General features: G+C 47.4%; 2 protein-coding genes across 5 annotated transcripts in view; one reads left to right on the forward strand and one right to left on the reverse strand.

Moving 5' to 3' along the window:
• The first annotated feature begins 4,486 nt into the window (after window positions 1-4,486).
• Window positions 4,487-8,668, forward strand: LOC310667023 (uncharacterized protein). Its single transcript, XM_083418662.1, has 3 exons — window positions 4,487-5,586; window positions 7,326-7,740; window positions 8,535-8,668. The coding sequence occupies exons 1-3, from the start codon at window positions 5,398-5,400 to the stop codon at window positions 8,576-8,578; spliced, it is 648 nt and encodes a 215-aa protein (XP_083274788.1). The 5' UTR covers window positions 4,487-5,397; the 3' UTR covers window positions 8,579-8,668.
• The window catches only part of CSKMT (citrate synthase lysine methyltransferase), a 54,345-nt gene continuing 46,065 nt past the window's right edge, over window positions 8,397-16,676 (reverse strand). The window contains exons 1-2 of one of the 4 annotated variants that reach the window (XM_083418644.1): window positions 12,893-13,039; window positions 8,397-11,098 (exon numbers count right to left, since the gene is read on the reverse strand). In XM_083418644.1, the coding sequence (XP_083274770.1) occupies window positions 10,431-11,098; window positions 12,893-13,007 (783 nt within the window). In that variant the 5' untranslated portion in view covers window positions 13,008-13,039 and the 3' untranslated portion in view covers window positions 8,397-10,430. Of the gene's footprint in view, window positions 11,183-12,617; window positions 12,862-12,892; window positions 13,040-16,676 lie in introns of those variants that run through there. The other 3 variants (XM_083418647.1, XM_083418645.1, XM_083418646.1) reach the window with 3 other exon arrangements.

The raw sequence follows: 16,676 nt of genomic DNA on the forward strand, positions 1-16,676 counted from the left end.
CGGCTTAGTCATGCTGGCCACGTGACCCGGAAGCTGTACGCCGGCTCCCTTGGCCAGTAAAGCAAGATGAGCACCGCAACCCCAGAGTTGGCCATGACTTGTCAGGGGTCCCTTTACCTTTACACATTGAAAGGCCCCATCTGTCACGCTGTGTTTCAAGTCAAATTTCTGCATTCCTGTACACACCAGAGAGGGGAACAGTGTCTTCACCCAATACTGCTTACCTGATTTGTTTCCCCGAACTGGGAAACCCCGCCTGCCACAGAATTCCTATTAAAGGAAGACGTCTTCTGCACATGAGTGCCATCATCTGCCTGAACAGTACACATCTCAGCTTGCATTTTCAAATTGGGTGGCAGGGTGGTTTGTGGGGAAATGCATCAAACAGCAGAATTTCTAGATAGATTCCAGGATACAGATGAGTATGAGGCTTCAAATGCCGGTGTTGGGAGCACATTGGAGCCAGAGTTTATGACAATGTGCACACAGCCAATGATGGGTTCCCTTCTTCCCTTAATTGGATTATCATCAGATCTGGGAAATCCAAATTAATTGGAGGGCGGGGGACTTGACTGAGGATGCTGGGAAACCAGCCACAAGTAACTTAATATCCACATTAAATTTATGAGTGGATGAGCCCATATAATCTCAGAGGATGCTTCAAAAAAATGGATAACATGATAGGAGATGTGAGGTTGTTGCCTGGATGAACTGAAGCTGGATAATGCTGTTAAATGTTGATTGCCCCTTGAGGGGCAATCCTTCAGGTGCCATATTGTTTACCACCCCTGCTCCTGTGCTGTTAGAGATGTTGGTTTGTGTGCGTCAGCGGACTAGCACACTCATCTCCGTGCCATTTAAAAAGAAGCCCCAGAGTTTGCTCTTGCCTTGCTGCCTGGGTGGACAACATTCTGATTTGAATATCGTTTTTCATCACTCGTACCTTCTTCCACAGTACAGTGGTACCTCGGGTTAAGAACTTAATTCGTTCTGGAGGTACGTTCTTAACCTGAAACTGTTCTTAACCTGAGGTACCACTTTAGCTTATGGGGCCTCCTGCTATTGCCGCCACACGATTTCTGTTCTCATCCTGAAGCAAAGTTCTTAACCCGAGGTACTATTTCTGGTTTAGCAGAGTCTGTAACCTGAAGCACCTGTAATTTACTGATGCTGGGACTTTATTGTGAGGTTGCCTTTTTTAAATCAATGGATGCCTCCTTCAGCGATGCACATGCATCAGAAAGGTTAGATACAAAAATGTATTATTATTATTATTATTATTATTATTATTATTATTTAAAAAGCCAGAAGTCTCACTTGAGGGTCAAGCCGCTATTAAAAGCAGAGGTGCAGGCCCAGCTGGGTTTGTCCCATCAGCTGGCAACCCACTTGCACCTTGATATTTGCAATGAGGCACACACAAAGGACAGGCACCACCACTGTCTGCTTTAAGTAAGGCATTCCCCACCCTTCGCACTAGCCCTGTGACAATCTCTGCCTTGAGCTCATTAGCTGTGCTTTGAGTTTCCATGATCTCAGAGGGCGATTAATATCCAGGGAACAGAGATGGATGGCCAGTGTCCTGGGGTGACCTCACCCCCCCTGGATCTGGAAGCCCCTCCTTCTCTCCCCCACCCCCATTGCTCTGTTATTCTGTCCAGAGGCTGGGGAAGCAAACACCCTCTCTGCCCCACCAATTCCACCAGACAAGGAAGAGGATATTTCCACTTCTGCCGGAAGAAGGTGAGCCCTGGGAACTGGAAGAGGATCCACCCAAGATCCCACAGGACCGATTTCCAGGAAAAGGTGAGAAACTGAAGGGGAGGGGTGGAGAGATCCTCTTGGTGGATTCCCAACTGAACCTGCCTTGTTTTCAAGGAGTTCCTATAGGAACAGAGGAAGCTGCCTTAGGCTGAGTCAGGCTGTCGGTCCACCTACTTCAGTATTGCCTGCACAGACTGGCAGCAGCTCTTCAGGGTTTCAGAGGGGAATCTCTTCTTCCCAGCCCAACCTGGGCATAGCTGTCAAGCGTCCCTTATTTGGCGGGACAGTCCCTTATCCCAGCGCCATGTCCCGCTGCTGTCCCTTATTGATTATGTCTCTTAAATAAGCTACTGAAGGTAATGGGGCCCTTTCTATGTCCAGCTGTCCTTTGTCAACAACAAATTGTTGCTGTTTTTTGTGTTGAATATATGCTATATGGTAATTTATGGACCTAATAGGTATCTAAAGCCATTTGCACGCAACAAAATATGTATGTCATCAAAGTTATTGTCGATCCCTTATTTTGACTGTTGATCCCTTATTTTCAAGGCTGCTGGTCCCTTATTTTCAAATCTGTAAGTTGACAGCTATGATCAGGGGCCTTCTGCATGCAAAACAGGGAACCACTGAACCATGGTTCCCCCCTCCCAAATAAAGTAAGATTCTATGGTTCCTCATAGTTCTGAAGGCAGAACTTATTTATTTCATTTTATTAAGTTTATATCCAGGCCCAGGGTGGCAACCAAGAAGTAATAAAACAATTAAGAAATACGGGGGGGGGGGGGAGCCAGTATAGGTGCAGACTGGGACAGGCTTCTTCAAAGATGAATGCTTTTAGCAGGTGTTGAAAATAAAATATAGGAACATGTGAAACTCCCTTTTAGCTCAGCCCATCTAACTCAGTTATTGTCTACACTGACATATCAACCATAGATAAATAGGTTGAAGGGTCAGTTCTGGCAAGGAACATGTAGCCTCTTTAGTTACACCAGCTACCTGTTAATTCCCAGACCCAATTTCAACATGCTAGTAAATGAGGACTTCAGTATGGTACACCACACATTCTGCAATTGCAATGTTCCCCTCTGGCTCTGCTCCTGTGCCTTGTGCACCAGAAATATTTTTTAAGAAGAGTGAAGCTCTTATTCAGGGTAGAGACAAAATATTTGAGGTGGGGCGGGGAAGCTTCACCTCTTTAATTTCTGCATGTCAAGAACATGTTTGTTTGTTTGTTTGTTTGTTTGTTTGCTTTTTAATGTGGCAAAGTTCCCAAACAGCTTCTCTTAAGAGCGCTCACATCCACACTCTCCATTTAAATCACATCTCTACCACTTTGTGCCTTCCCTCTAATAATCTCGGGAGTTGTAGCTTGTTACGGGTGCTGGGAACTATAGCTCTGGGAGGGGTCTCCTCTCAGCACCCCTTCGCAAATGACAGTTCCCAGGATCCTTCAGGGGAAGCCACGACTGCTTAAAGCAGTATAGGAGCGTTTTCAACATGTGGTGAAGATGTGACCTCAGGTTCTGACCAGCCCAACTTTGACATTGCTGCAAATCTCTTAGAGTTTAGGGTTGCTTCAGGAGTTGTAAGACTCTGCATTTAATGAGTCTGTCATGCTTCGGAGGAGGATAATATTTCAGTTCCAGGGAGAGAAGGCTCCCCCAACTGGAATATTTTTGCCACAATAGCACCCTGTTATAAGAAAAACTGCTCCTTTTTCCCTTTTGGGGTACCCAAGAGCCCGTATAGAGTCTTTAAGTTGGTTCTCAATTGGTAGGAGAAAATAACAAGAGGCCAACCAGAGAATATTGAGAAGCAAAGCAGCTAGTAAGCCTGATCTCTATTAAACTGCCGAAACAAGGTCCCCCACTCCCCCCATGCAAGGAGAAAAGAGAGAAACCCAAAACATTGGTGTGCAAGCTCTTATATAGACTTTTGAAATTGCCCACCCTGTAGCTCAAGTCCACCCCCCAAAACACCTGTAGATCAAGACCACCCCCAGAAACATCATACATACATCACAGAAGGGGTGTAGCTCAAGACCCCCCCCATACATCATACCTACATCACAGAAAGGGCGGTCTACAGCAGAAATCTGAGTGCTTTGTTTACCTCCTGTCTGCCAGGTTACCTGTTTAATGGTCACTTGATTGGATTGCCTGGGGAGCCTGACCAGTCTTTTGTAATGATAAACACTTAGTTCCTGAGCCAAATGTGCCCTTAAGACAGGATTTGTGGAGGAAAAGACAATGGGGAGGCTTTTCCATTTTCCTTTAACCTTGCAGAGAAAACATTTGGTCAGTTTGGGAATCAAAATCGTTTCAGGTCGGTCTGATCTATGTACAGTGGTACCTCGGGTTACATACGCTTCAGGTTACAGATGCTTCAGGTTACAGACTCCACTAACCCAGAAATATTACCTCTGGTTAAGAACTTTGTTTCAGGATGAGAACAGAAATCGTGCAGCGGCAGCAGGAGGCCCCATTAGCTAAAGTGGTGCTTCAGGTTAAGAACAGTTTCAGGTTAAGAACGGACCTCCGGAACAAATCAAGTACATAACCAGAGGTAGCACTGTACATGCTTGGTTGGTACACTTATTAACATTTAACATATATCTAAGACCTCAAAATTCCTATCACACTCTCCTGTGACACTGTACTTATACATTTGTACATTTATGAACATTTATTCTCTCTCTCTCTCTCTCTCTCTCTCTCTCTCTCTCTGACCTTAGAATTCCTATAACAACCCCTTCACGCAGCATGTTCCACGTAGGCCTGCTCTTCTCAGAGGGAGGGAGCAGGCTGCCTATGCAGCCAGGGTCACGTCACCACAGACCCTTTGCTCCACATGCAGTGATGGGATATGTGGGCATATCTTATGGCTGAAGGATTATCTGGCCACGAGGACAAAGCGCTTTAGCGCTTCCGTGAGATCCCAGGCCAGAGTCAGGGCACTCAGACCCTAATCCTTCTTAAGCGGCCGCACCCTGAGCTCTCCGCTATCAGAGAGGGACACGATTCTGAGGCTGCGCACACACACCACACATTCAAAGCAAAACATGAAACAATCATGGCTTCCCCCTCAAAAAAAAAAGGGGGGGGACCATTGTTTGTTATTTACAGACCCTCCAAGTGTCCCTGTTTTCCAGGGACAGTTGTGGATTTTCAGAAGCCGTTCTGGTTTCTAATTTGAACTCAGAATGTGCTGCTTTTCCTTCAGACATCCCTATTTTTTATCAGATTAATGTTGGAGGGTATGTGTTAGGGTTGCTGAAAGTTGCTCAGAGACCTCTCTCTTCCTCCCACAGAACTACAAGTTCCCCGTGAAAAGATATTGATTGTTATACCTCTTTGGGAATTGTAGTTCTGTGAGGGGTTTCCCAACATCTCTGCACCCTTGACAAAGGACTGCTCCCATAATTCTTGTCGTATTAAAAGAGTTTCAAATGCTTGTAAAACTGTTGGTTCTGATGACACAAGATTAGGCTGTGGTGACTGTGTCCCCTCAGATCTTGTTTTGCTTTCGTGTGTATTCATTTTTATTTTCTGTTTCGGATAGGGGCCTCAAAAGCTGGAAGGGGCCTGAGTCTGTCTGGATCTCTCTCTCGAGAGCCTGCTCCCAGATGCAGTCATGACTGAAATGATGAGGGGCTGTGAGGGCCCTGACACCCCGGGCGAAACGTGTGCTGTGTGCCAGATGTCTACAGGAGGTCTGGATCCTGCCATGAGTGGTGAGCCTGGTCCGAACACTGATCAGGAGATGCAGTGGATCTCAGCCAGGGAGGACAGTTCCCACCGAGCGCCTTGTCTGAACACCCAGGTAAGACGGGAACTCTCTTTCGAGCTGTTGTCCACCTCCATCTTCAGATAATATAATTGCCTCCTATGCAAGTTGAGCAACTTCCCTTATCCTAACCACAGTTCAAGAAGGACACTGACAAACTGGAACGTGTCCAGAGGAGGGCAACCAAAATGGTCAAAGGCCTGGAAACGATGCCTTATGAGGAACGGCTAAGGGAGCTGGGCATGTTTAGCCTGGAGAAGAGGAGGTTAAGGGGTGATATGATAGCCATGTTCAAATATATAAAAGGATGTCACATAGAGGAGGGAGAAAGGTTGTTTTCTGCTGCTCCAGAGAAGCGGACACGGAGCAATGGATCCAAACTACAAGAAAGAAGATTCCACCTAAACATTAGGAAGAACTTCCTGACAGTAAGAGCTGTTCGACAGTGGAATTTGCTGCCAAGGAGTGTGGTGGAGTCTCCTTCTTTGGAGGTCTTTAAGCAGAGGCTTGACAACCATATGTCAGGAGTGCTCTGATGGTGTTTCCTGCTTGGCAGGGGGTTGGACTCGATGGCCCTTGTGGTCTCTTCCAACTCTATGATTCTATGATTCTCATCCAGTGTCTAAAGCACGAATCAGAAAGCCAGTGCATGTCCTCATTGATGTTCCCTGTTCACTAGGGTCTTGGCAACTGGGACAACCAAACACAAGCTTTTCAGGAGTTGAACTGCTAGCTCAAAGCAGAGTCTCTGTGTGTGAGCTCAGCTGCTTTGTCTACTGCAATTGGAGTCTCCCCCCCCCCCCCCCCCGCAAACAAGTTTTAGTTATCGGAAGAGTTTTATTTACCAGAAAAGGAAATGGCAAACTGAAGATGACGTGAGCAACATAAACCTTATCACAATTTACTAACTGCAGAATTGTAAAGTTGGAGGTCAGCTAAGCCACAGCTGGCATAGCTGATGGTCAGGGATGATGGGAGTTGGAGTCCAGTGAGGTTTTCGGACTCCAACTCCCATCGGCCCCTTGCCAGCATGTCCAATGGTCAGAGGTGAAGGGAGTTGTAGTCCAACAACATCTAGAGGGCTACAGATTCCCCACAGGTGAGCTACAGCAGCCCAGCAGGTGGTTGTCCGGCTTCTGCGGGAGGAAGGGAGAACCCACCCATTCCTCTAGGGCAGGGGGGGTCAGCAAACTTTTCCAGCAGGGGGCCGGTCCACTGTCCCTCAGACCTTGGGGGGGGGGGGGCTGGACTATATTTTTTGTGGGGGTGGGGGGATGAATGAATTCCTATGCCCCACAAATAACCCAGAGATGCCACCGCATCTCACCACACATTCTACTCATGTAAAAACACGCTGATTCCCGGACCGTCCATGCTGGATTGAGAAGGTGATTGGGCAGGCCCCAGCCGCTGGCCCTTAGTTTGCCTACCCCTGCATTGTCAAACTTGCTCTGACCATCAATAAGCTGCTTGAAATCTACCCCCCCCCCCGTAACATGTAAAGCCCACCATGGCTGCATGCACACCACACATTTAAAGCATGTGACTTCCCCCAAAGAATTCTGGGAGCTGTAGTTTTGCCCCTATTACTCCCCACACCCTTGTCGAACTACAGTTCCCAGGATTCTTAGGGGGGAAATCCTGCGCTTTAATTAAACACAGGGTGCCCAGCACCAGCCTCTCTCTAAGTCCTGAATTCAAACTATCGTCAGTGTGTGAAAAGGCCTTCCATTCTTTAATTTGGGTTAAAACTTCTTCTGCACTTCTCTCTCCAGCTCTTCCTAAGCCCTCCCCAGGGCCTGGGGGCAGATCCCTTCCACGGCTCCCCCTCGGAGTCATGCGGCGACCTCCCTGGCGAGACCTACGAGGAGATGTCCAGGGACCCCCTTGAGCTGCCCTGCGAGGAGATGTGCGTCCGGCCAGCCCCTTGCGGGGGCCAGTGCCCGGAATCGCCATGTGAGGAACTGTGTGAGAGCATCTTCAAGGGGCCAGCCTCCCGGAGGCTGTATGAAGAGGAGCGTTATGTGGAGACGTGGTCCGGGAAGGCTCGCCTGCCCTCCATTGTAGTGGAACCCATCGAAGGGGGCGAAGTGGAAAGCGGGGAGCTGCGGTGGCCCCCCGACTTCACGTTGCTGGAGGAGGCTGAGCAAGACGAGCTCTTTGCTGACGGCGAGGAGGACTTGGGGGCAGGTGAGTGTCCTACTAGTGCCCACCCCCCAAATCGATCTGTGGGTGGGGCTTTTTTCAGCCAGAACTCAGTTCTGGCATATCTCCGGTGGGCACCATTACAGTGGTACCTCGGGTTACATACGCTTCAGGTTACATATGCTTCAGTTTACAGACTCCGCTAGTTGGTTAGTTGGCGGTCCAATTTTAGCTGTATGCTGTTTCTGTTTTGAACTGTTTTTAATGTACAGTGGTACCTCAGGTTACAGACGCTTCAGGTTACAGACTCCGCTAACCCAGAAATAGTACCTCAGGTTAAGAACTTTGCTTCAGGATAAGAACAGAAATCGGGCTCCAGCAGCGCGGCGGCAGCAGGAGGCCCCCATTAGCTAAAGTGGTGCTTCAGGTTAAGAACAGTTTCAGGTTAAGAACGGACCTCCAGAACAAATTAAGTACTTAACCGGAGGAACCACTGTAGTGTTATTTTTGTTGTTTTGGTTTAATTATTTACTTATGTTTTATCTTGTATTTTATTCATGTGATCCGCCCTCAGATCTTTTGATGAAGGGTGGCATAATAATAATAATAATAATAATAACAACAACAACAACAACAACAACAACAACAACAACAACAACAACAACAACAACATTCATGGTGAGTTCTGGCACCTCTTTTTATAGAAAAACAGCACCCTAGTATGCCACACTTTACTGAGTGAATATGGCCCAGAATCCTTTGCGATAGATTTTCAGGTTATCCAGGTCCCAGGTCCCACTGTAACCTCCTCCCCTCTTCCTGTTTTCTTGTTTCCCAAGGATTGTCATCTTTCGACAGCGACGTGGAGGAGGTGCTTCTGTAACATTCTGCCCAACGTTTCCCTGGGACGGATGGACAGAAACGGCACCTTCCCAACGCCACCCACGTCTAATCACGACTTGGCAACGTCTTGGAAAGGGACTCTGGGGCATCGCCTTGGAAAGGAGCAAAAGTGGCCTCCTGCTGTTTTGTTTCGAGGTGTCTCTTGGAGGGGTAGCAGATGTCAGGAGCTCATCCTACACTCGAGTAGGACCCTGGCAGAGACACATGCCCGACTGGCATGTTCTCTCCCTCCTGGTCGATCGTTCAGGAGTTCAGGAGCTTTCTTCAGCCCGAACATCACAGTGACCGCTGCCAACAGACATCGGCACACTTAGGGATCCGCAGAGTCTTCGCAGCTTGCGTAACAGACCTCAGCAACTCAGCATTTTGGCTAATCTACTTTATTTACATATAAACACACACGGAGCACTGCAACACGGCTCCCTCTCTCTCTCTCTCTAGCATCAGACAGCAAAGAGAAAAAGGACAATAGTTCTACTTCACGGAACACAGTAACACAAACATCCTGTCTCCGTCACTTCCCACTTTCCCAGGCAATGAGCATCTGTCAGTGGAGGATTAGGCCCAAAGCTCCTTCCCACAATTCCTACACAGTGCCACCTCCTTTTCCATTTAGCTCTTGGCTTAAACTGGGGCGGGAGAGGCAAATGTGACTCTCTAGGTCTAGAAATGTGAAGGCTTGGGAGAAAAAAACATGGAATAATAATATTTTTTTAAAGAAACATCCCCCCCGCCCAGGCCTTCACATCTCAAGCCAAAGCTCTGTCTGGCCCTTGGGAACTCTTTCCAGTCACCTCTGGTCCTCAGACACAACCGTTCCCCCCCCCCAGGCCCCCCAAAGGCTGTCTAAAAGAGAACTTGGCCCTCAGATTGAAAGGGGTTCTCCATCCTTGGTTTTTTGCCTGCAGCTAAATCTATATACATGCAGTTGGAAGGAGCAGGTCTGTAGCTTGAGGGTAACTCCTGGATCCAGCCCTGTCACTGAAGCCTCAGATGCTTATTTTGAGCTTCAGCTTATTTTGGACAGAAATGGCTTGGCCACTGTATTCCGCACTCTGGTAACTTCCAGCTGGATTACTGCAACACACTACATGCGGGGCTGCGCTTGAAGATAATTTGGAAACTTCAAATGGTCCAAAATGCAGCAGCCGGGTTAAGGTCTGGAGTTCTCAATTACTAAGGCCCCAAATAACTGGTATCTGAATGGCTGTGTCTCAAGTGTTAGGATTGGCAGAGGGGGCCTGTTGGTAGTTCCACCACCCTCACAAATTTGGGGTGGTGAAGGCCTGGGCAAGGGCATTTTCCTTGGCCCTCTATTGTAGAATTCCTCCCCACAGAGTTGCGTATGGCACCTGCGTTATGTAATTTTTGTCTTATGCCGAAGATTAACCTCTTTGACACCTCAGATATACTGGTATGTATATCTTAGAACCCATCCTATTCTCTCGACTGTCATCTGTTTTAACTTATTTTAAAATAATGTATTTTTAAACTGTTGTAACCTGCCCTGGAACCTGATGGTGAAGGGTGGGTGAGAAATGTAATAAATGAGAATAACTCTCAAACCGGCTCATTTTCATTCCCTTTTATCATTCCTGTTGTTTTCTGCCTCCAGCGCTTTCTTCCCTGGGTAGGCTTGCTTACACAGAAAAGTTTTTAGCACAACAAAGGCGCCTAGCCAAGATCAAGTGGCAGGGGGTTCCAGAGAGCAGATGCTGCCACACTACACAATCGATTGCTTGAAGAGCATTAGCTAGCACCCAATTTCTAAACCCCAGCTGGCCTCGAAGGTTTTACTTCACCTCATAGGATACAGTTTTTCAGTCCCTCTTCTATTTGACAGCTCCACTGGTCCCTGAAGAGTCTGGGCTTAGTATGTAAGCATAGTAACAGATGCCACCAATATGCGCGATTTCCTTCACGGTCACTTTCACCCCCCCTGCCTGTTCTAAAAACGGCACCCTGGCGTCCGGATCCTCGTCGGAAAACTGAAGCAGGTTCCCCGTGGGCCTCAGCACCCTCAGGCACTCTGACACCAACGTCTTGGCTCTGCCCGGGCCCTGGGGGCATCGCAGCAGCGTATCACAGGTTCCCTTGTCGAGTATGAGGTGGAACGATCCCTCCTCGAAGGTGCTGGTCAAGGCAGTGGCATCGGCCAGGTAGCAGTGCAGTTCGGAAAGAGGGTGCCCTGGTGGGGGGCTCTCCCTCACCAGCTGTTGCAGTGAGTCAATGGCTGGAGGGGAGAAATCCAAACACGAGATGTGAAGTTGCCGGGGCGAGTCTCGAAAGAGCCCCAGACTTAAAGCGGATGTGCCGCAGCCGACGTCTAGTATTTGGGTCCGGCCGGCCGGCGAGCTCTGAAGGAAGGAGAGCAGGAACCCCGAGACATCTTCGTAGGAAAAGAACCAGTCAAAGTGGCCAGGACGCGAAGCTCCTTTCTCCTTAGCGGTGTAGAAGCGGTCCCAGGCGTCACGCCGGTCCATTTGCCGAAGGAGATCATCTGGAAGATGGGTGGAGGCAGAATGGGCTGCGTGTCAACTGCGAGGCCACACATTGGCTGGACCTCAGCTCGCCTGGCCTTTCGCTGACCCCACAAAAATTTAAAACTAAACACATGTAACGAACAGAGCTTTGTAGGGTTAAAGAAAGAGAAAAATGGTACAAAAAGTAATCTACATTAGACACAACAATTTAGAAAGAGTAAAAAATTCGAGGTCTTAGAACGAAGGAAGTCAATATGTGTATATGTACATAATGATTAGAATGGCGATATGGTTTTATTTGTAGATTTTTTTGTTTTTCTTGTGTTCTTTTTTCTCTTGTGTTTTTTTCTTGTTTGTACTCTTTTATTTTGGATTCAGTGTTTGTAATTTTTGTTGTAATTTTGCATTGAAAATTTAAAAATAAAAAAACAAAAAAAAACTAAACACACAGGGTATTCTCCAGAGCGCAGTCCTAAGCACATTTACTCAGAAGTTAAATCCAAGGTGGTTTACTCCCTTGGCATTAACCAGCCCTTTTTTGTGACTTAGAATCATAGTTGGAAGGGACCCCAAGGGTCATCTAGTCCAACCCCTGTCACAAAAGCAGGACATTTATTATTTGATGTATATTCAAATTTATTATTTGATGTACATTCCCTAACCGTGTTTGTTATGTTCTCATTTGTTTTATAATTGGAGAAAATCATCATCATCATCATCATTGCAGGACAAAAATAAACCAGAAGATCTGTGATATTAAAAGTTACAGGATTCAAGCAGAAGGTTGCAGCATTATGCGCCGATTTGGGAAGAAGCAGTGTGGCTGCCCCAGGAATTTTGCAGGCTCAAACTGTCTTGAAAGCTGGATTGCATACAATTGCCCCGACACGGTCACAAATCATCATGCGTAAGCATCAGACAGAATGTTGGGAGTGGCCCTCAGTGCCTTAAAAGGCGGATTTTGCCCTTCTGTGGGACTCCCTTGGGGCAGCCATTTCCCAAAAGCATAATTCAAAAGTTGGAATCAGAGTGGGGAGGGACCCTGAGGAACATCTAGTCCAACCCTCTATTATTCCCTCCAATCATGAACACAGGTGTTGTGTGGCGACTGAAATGCAGCAAAAATGGGATCACCAAGAATCAAGAGGAAGGAAGCAGCATGCTCAAGGCAGACTGTGAGATTTGCCAATGCACAAACACCATCGGAGGAGAAGGGGGAAAAGATTGGTTATATTCTTTTTTAAAAATATTTTTTTTGGGGGGGAATGATCACTTATACTTAAATCCTGCTCTTACATGGCATGATCTCTCATCCAAGGACTGATGAAGCACAAAACTGCTTAGCTTATTGCACCTGATGCTCTCAGACAAATTGTGTGTGTGTGTGTACACACACGTAAAAAATGCAGACAAACAGCATAAGACTCTTTGCATAGCAGAGCATTCCTGCTTGGGGTGCCCTCGGTCTGTGGTTGTGTATACATTTAAAGCCCTCACCTTCCCTCAAAGAACCAACCCTGGGAAACTACAGCTTACCCCTCACAGCGCTACAATTCCTGGCACCCCTTTAACGAACTACAGCTCCCAGAAATCTTTGAGGAGCACGTGCGCTTCAGGTGTACGGCGCCTTTGCATTCATTTGAACAGGCAGCAGCACCACCTAATAAATCTCCAAATCCAGAGCCCAGCCGCCGCCTAAGCTTTGATGCAAGCAGATCAGGATGAATGCTTGGAAGGAGCCTTTTTGCAAACCTCAATTGTGCAAAAGCTCCCTGCCCTCCCCTTTTCTCCTTGGCGTGAGAGGCACCCACCTGACCAAGAGGAAGAGGAAGAAGCAGAAGAAAACGAGGAGCGCACCAGCGTCCTGAAAACACCCCGAGGACCTTTCAGCCAGCTTGCTGCTGCTGTTGCTGCTGCTGCTGCCATCTTCAGGGGGGCGGGAGGAAGGGGGAAGGAGGAGCTAAGGAGATCTCAAGGAGGAAGTGGCCGATCTCTGCAAAGCCGCATCTGCAGCCCCAGCAGCAGCAAGAGACAAGCGGCATCTGGGTCAACTGCAAAGCAGATCCAACTTTTGCCACAGTTTCCCCGATGTGTTTCGCTACTGCTCTGCCCACGTGGGAGGATGTTGAATAATGCTTGGAGGGAGCACGGACCCTCCGATGTGAACTAGGGAAGGGGGTTGATGAGGTTGTCGTTATCTGCTAACTGGGTGGGTTTGTATTGCTTTGTTTGTTGTTTGGGTTTTGCTAAGGTTGCTTGTTAGTGTTTATGGGGCTGCGGTGCTGTTGCGATTCTTCCTCGAATTTATTTATTTTTAGTTCATAAAATTTATACACCACTAAACCCCTCAAGGTCTAGTGTTCAAGACTTTGGAAACGTTAAAATAACATCCGACTAAAAATAGATTAAAACTCGCACCCACTGTATAAAAACTTGCCCACGCTTGCAGGAACAAAAATATTTTTAGCCGGCAGGGGAAAGAGTAAAGTGAAGGCATGATATCAATCGGCAGGGTACTTGTGCTGCCATCCTAAGAGACTTGAGTTATTAAAAATTGCAGAATGGGTCTTATGTGGCACGTCCACGTTGCAGAGACGGTTCACCTTTAAGCTCCATATAGGATCTAATTCCCAAAGCTTCAAACATTCTAATGGGGTCGAAGCCCTTTGTTTTTATGAATATATGAATCAGCATGCTGGGATAGCTCAGGCCGTGTAGCATGAGACTCAGCTTCCGGATTGTGAGTTCAAGAGCCGCAGCCCCCCTTGGGCAAAAGAGTCCTGCATTGGAGGCGGTTGGGCTAGATGACCGCGGGAGATTCCTTCCAACCTTTACGAGTAAACAAATATAATTATTAACGGGTGTATTTTCTTGAGACATAGGAAATCAAAACGAGCTTACACACAGCATTGAGAGAAAAAGCTAAACTATAGCTGAGAATAAAACAACAAGAAATTAAAGATTTATCTATTTTTTGCACCAGCAATATTCCTCCCAGAGGGAGGCGCACCGTTCCTAGAGGTACTGCAATACCAGGTCGATGCATGGAGTGGATGGAGCAAGCCCCTATTCCATCTCCCAATTCCAAAAATCCATTTAATATATAGTCCTCAAATAGAAGACATATCAGATATTAAACTGATAAGAACAGATACTACACTTGATCTTAGCCAAAAGGCCGAGAAGCGATACCAAAAGAAACAAAAATTACTCGGGTCTCCTTTCCCGATGCCTTTTCAGCTGTCGGTGGGAACCTGGGTGCTGCAAAGCGCTCACCGCCCCCTCGGAATCAGCACCATTTCCAATTCCACAAAATACACTGTGACAACATTTCTACTTCTGTAGTCCAACTCAGCACCCTCTAGATCGACAATTTAACCTCAAAACTATATTATTCTTTCGATTTTATCAATTTCTCAGCAATCTGCCTGGTTACTCGGATGGCGATTGGTGCTAAATCTGCATACTCCCGCCCATTTACAAGTCCGGGTCCTTGTAACTGTTAACTCATTGCGTGCCAGTACAGGTCCCCAAAGGGACGCGGGTGGCGCTGTGGGTAAAACCTTAGTGCCTAGGACCTGCTGATCGTAAGCTCGGCGGTTCGAATCCCCGCGGCGGGGTGAGAGCCCGTCGTTCGATCCCTGCCCACCTAGCAATTCGAAAGCACGTCTAAGTGCAAGTAGATAAATAGGGACCGCTTTACAGCGGGAAGGTAAATGGCGTTTCCGTGTGCGGCGCTGGTTCTGGCCACGTGACCGGAAGTGTCTTTGGACGGCGCCGGCTCCCGGCCTCTTGAGCGAGATGAGCGCACAACCCTAGAGTCGGACACGACAGGCCCGTACGGGCAGGGGTACCTTTACCTTTACCTTACAGGTCCCCAAAGTTTCCCGCTCCTAACTTCCTGTTCCCCTTGAGAGGATCCTGCAAAAACTCAGCTGTCAAGCCAAGCAGAGTTGCAGAATAAATATTTCCCTTATTCCAAGCAACTTTAACGCACTGCAGGTTCCAGGCAGTGGAATGCCTGGTTTGCATTGGGACTGAAAAGGGAAATGCAGGGAGCCCAGGCAGGAGGTGGAGCCAGAATGACAGGTGGGGCGGGATAATTCTCCCTTGCTCTCCTCCTCCTCCTTCCCTGCTGAGTTCTGCAAAGACAAGTCTGAGTCTAAGGAGAAGGAAGCTGGCAGGCAGCCCCCCCCCCTTGTTCCCTAGGAAGGCAGGCAGAAGGGGGCTGGCTGAGGTTAGTGGGGCAGCGGCCATTCCCTTAAACAGGCAAATGAGAACCAATGTCCCCATTTGCATGCCATTTCCTTTGCACCGGAATGAATGGCCTTTGCACTGAAACGAGCATCGTAAAATAACATAATCATACTGTAATTCATTGTGTAAAATTCTGCCACAGCAGACAGCTAGACAAATAACTGGAAGGCAAACTGCAACAGAAGGGGATCAGTGCTGCTTGTGAGGAGCAGGAGTAAGGACAGAAATTGATGCCTTCTTAAATCTCTAATTTATTGGGCTGCAGTGTTGGGGGGAGTTCCTGAAATCTGCTGCATATTTGTTAACCTGTTCATTGAAATGCCAGGCTTATGTAGTCAAAATGGCGCCGTCCCTGGAGATATGAGCGGGCAGGACGGTTTGGAAAGTACAACAAATATATATATATTTAAGGAGGAAACCAATGATGACTAAATAAAGTCAGTGGCGGTTGGGTGGGGAGGTGATTGGAACATTTTGGAAACAGAGCCTGGCTGGTTAGAATTTGGAACTAGAACATGCCGAAGCAGAACATTATGCTACTTATTTCATTTTTTATTGTTTCTGAACCAGCCGTATTCCTCCACAGAGATGAGGTGCCGTGTTCCTGGAGGCACTGCAACCCCAGGCTGACACAAGGCTTTTTTGTATGTAGTTTTGACTAACACACACATTTTTGCAGGCAAGCTCTTTTTAATACAGTCATACCTCTGGTTGTGAACGTGATCCATACGGGAGGCACGTTTGCAACCTGCAGTGTTCACAGCCTGAAGCGCTGTGTCTGTGCATGTGCGTGTCCGTGCATGTGCGTGACGTGATTCAGCCTTCTGCGCATGTGCGTTATGTCATTTTATGCTTCTATGCATGCACGAGCGCCGAAACCCAGCGCAGTCTGCAACCTGAAAACACACAACCTGCAGCGTTTGTAACCCGAGGTAGGACTAATGCACTTTTGTGTGTCATTTTCATCACTTCATTTATTTTCTCCAAATGTATTTTTGCAATGTTCGGTTAGCTACTGTACTTTGGTTTTTAAAAAGCTTTGTAGAGCATAAGCTTGGTTAAAGTCAGAACACGTCCCCAAAAACTTTCATCTATTTTTTGCACCAGCAATATTCCCCCCAGAGGGAGGTGCACCGTTCCTGGAGGTACTGCAATACCAGGTCGATGCATGGAGTGGATGAAGCAAGCCCCTATTCCATCTCCCAATTCCAAAAATCCATTTAATATATAGTCCTCAAATAGAGGACATATCAGATATTAAACTGATAAGAACAGATACTACACTTGATCTTAGCCAAAAGGCCGAGAAGCGATACCAAACACAACAAAAATGACGCG

The sequence above is a fragment of the Podarcis tiliguerta genome, assembly GCF_965153285.1.
Source record: "Podarcis tiliguerta genome assembly, chromosome: 16".
In the NCBI taxonomy this organism is placed as follows: Eukaryota; Metazoa; Chordata; class Lepidosauria; order Squamata; family Lacertidae; genus Podarcis; species Podarcis tiliguerta.

Coding starts and splice junctions, on each gene's coding strand:
- LOC310667023 (XM_083418662.1), top strand. CDS start 5,398: ATGACTGAAATGATGAGGGGCTGTGAGGGCCCTGACACCCCGGGCGAA. Junction 5,587..7,325: donor CGCCTTGTCTGAACACCCAG/GTAAGACGGGAA, acceptor TTCTCTCTCCAG/CTCTTCCTAAGCCCTCCCCA. Junction 7,741..8,534: donor CGAGGAGGACTTGGGGGCAG/GTGAGTGTCCTA, acceptor TTGTTTCCCAAG/GATTGTCATCTTTCGACAGC.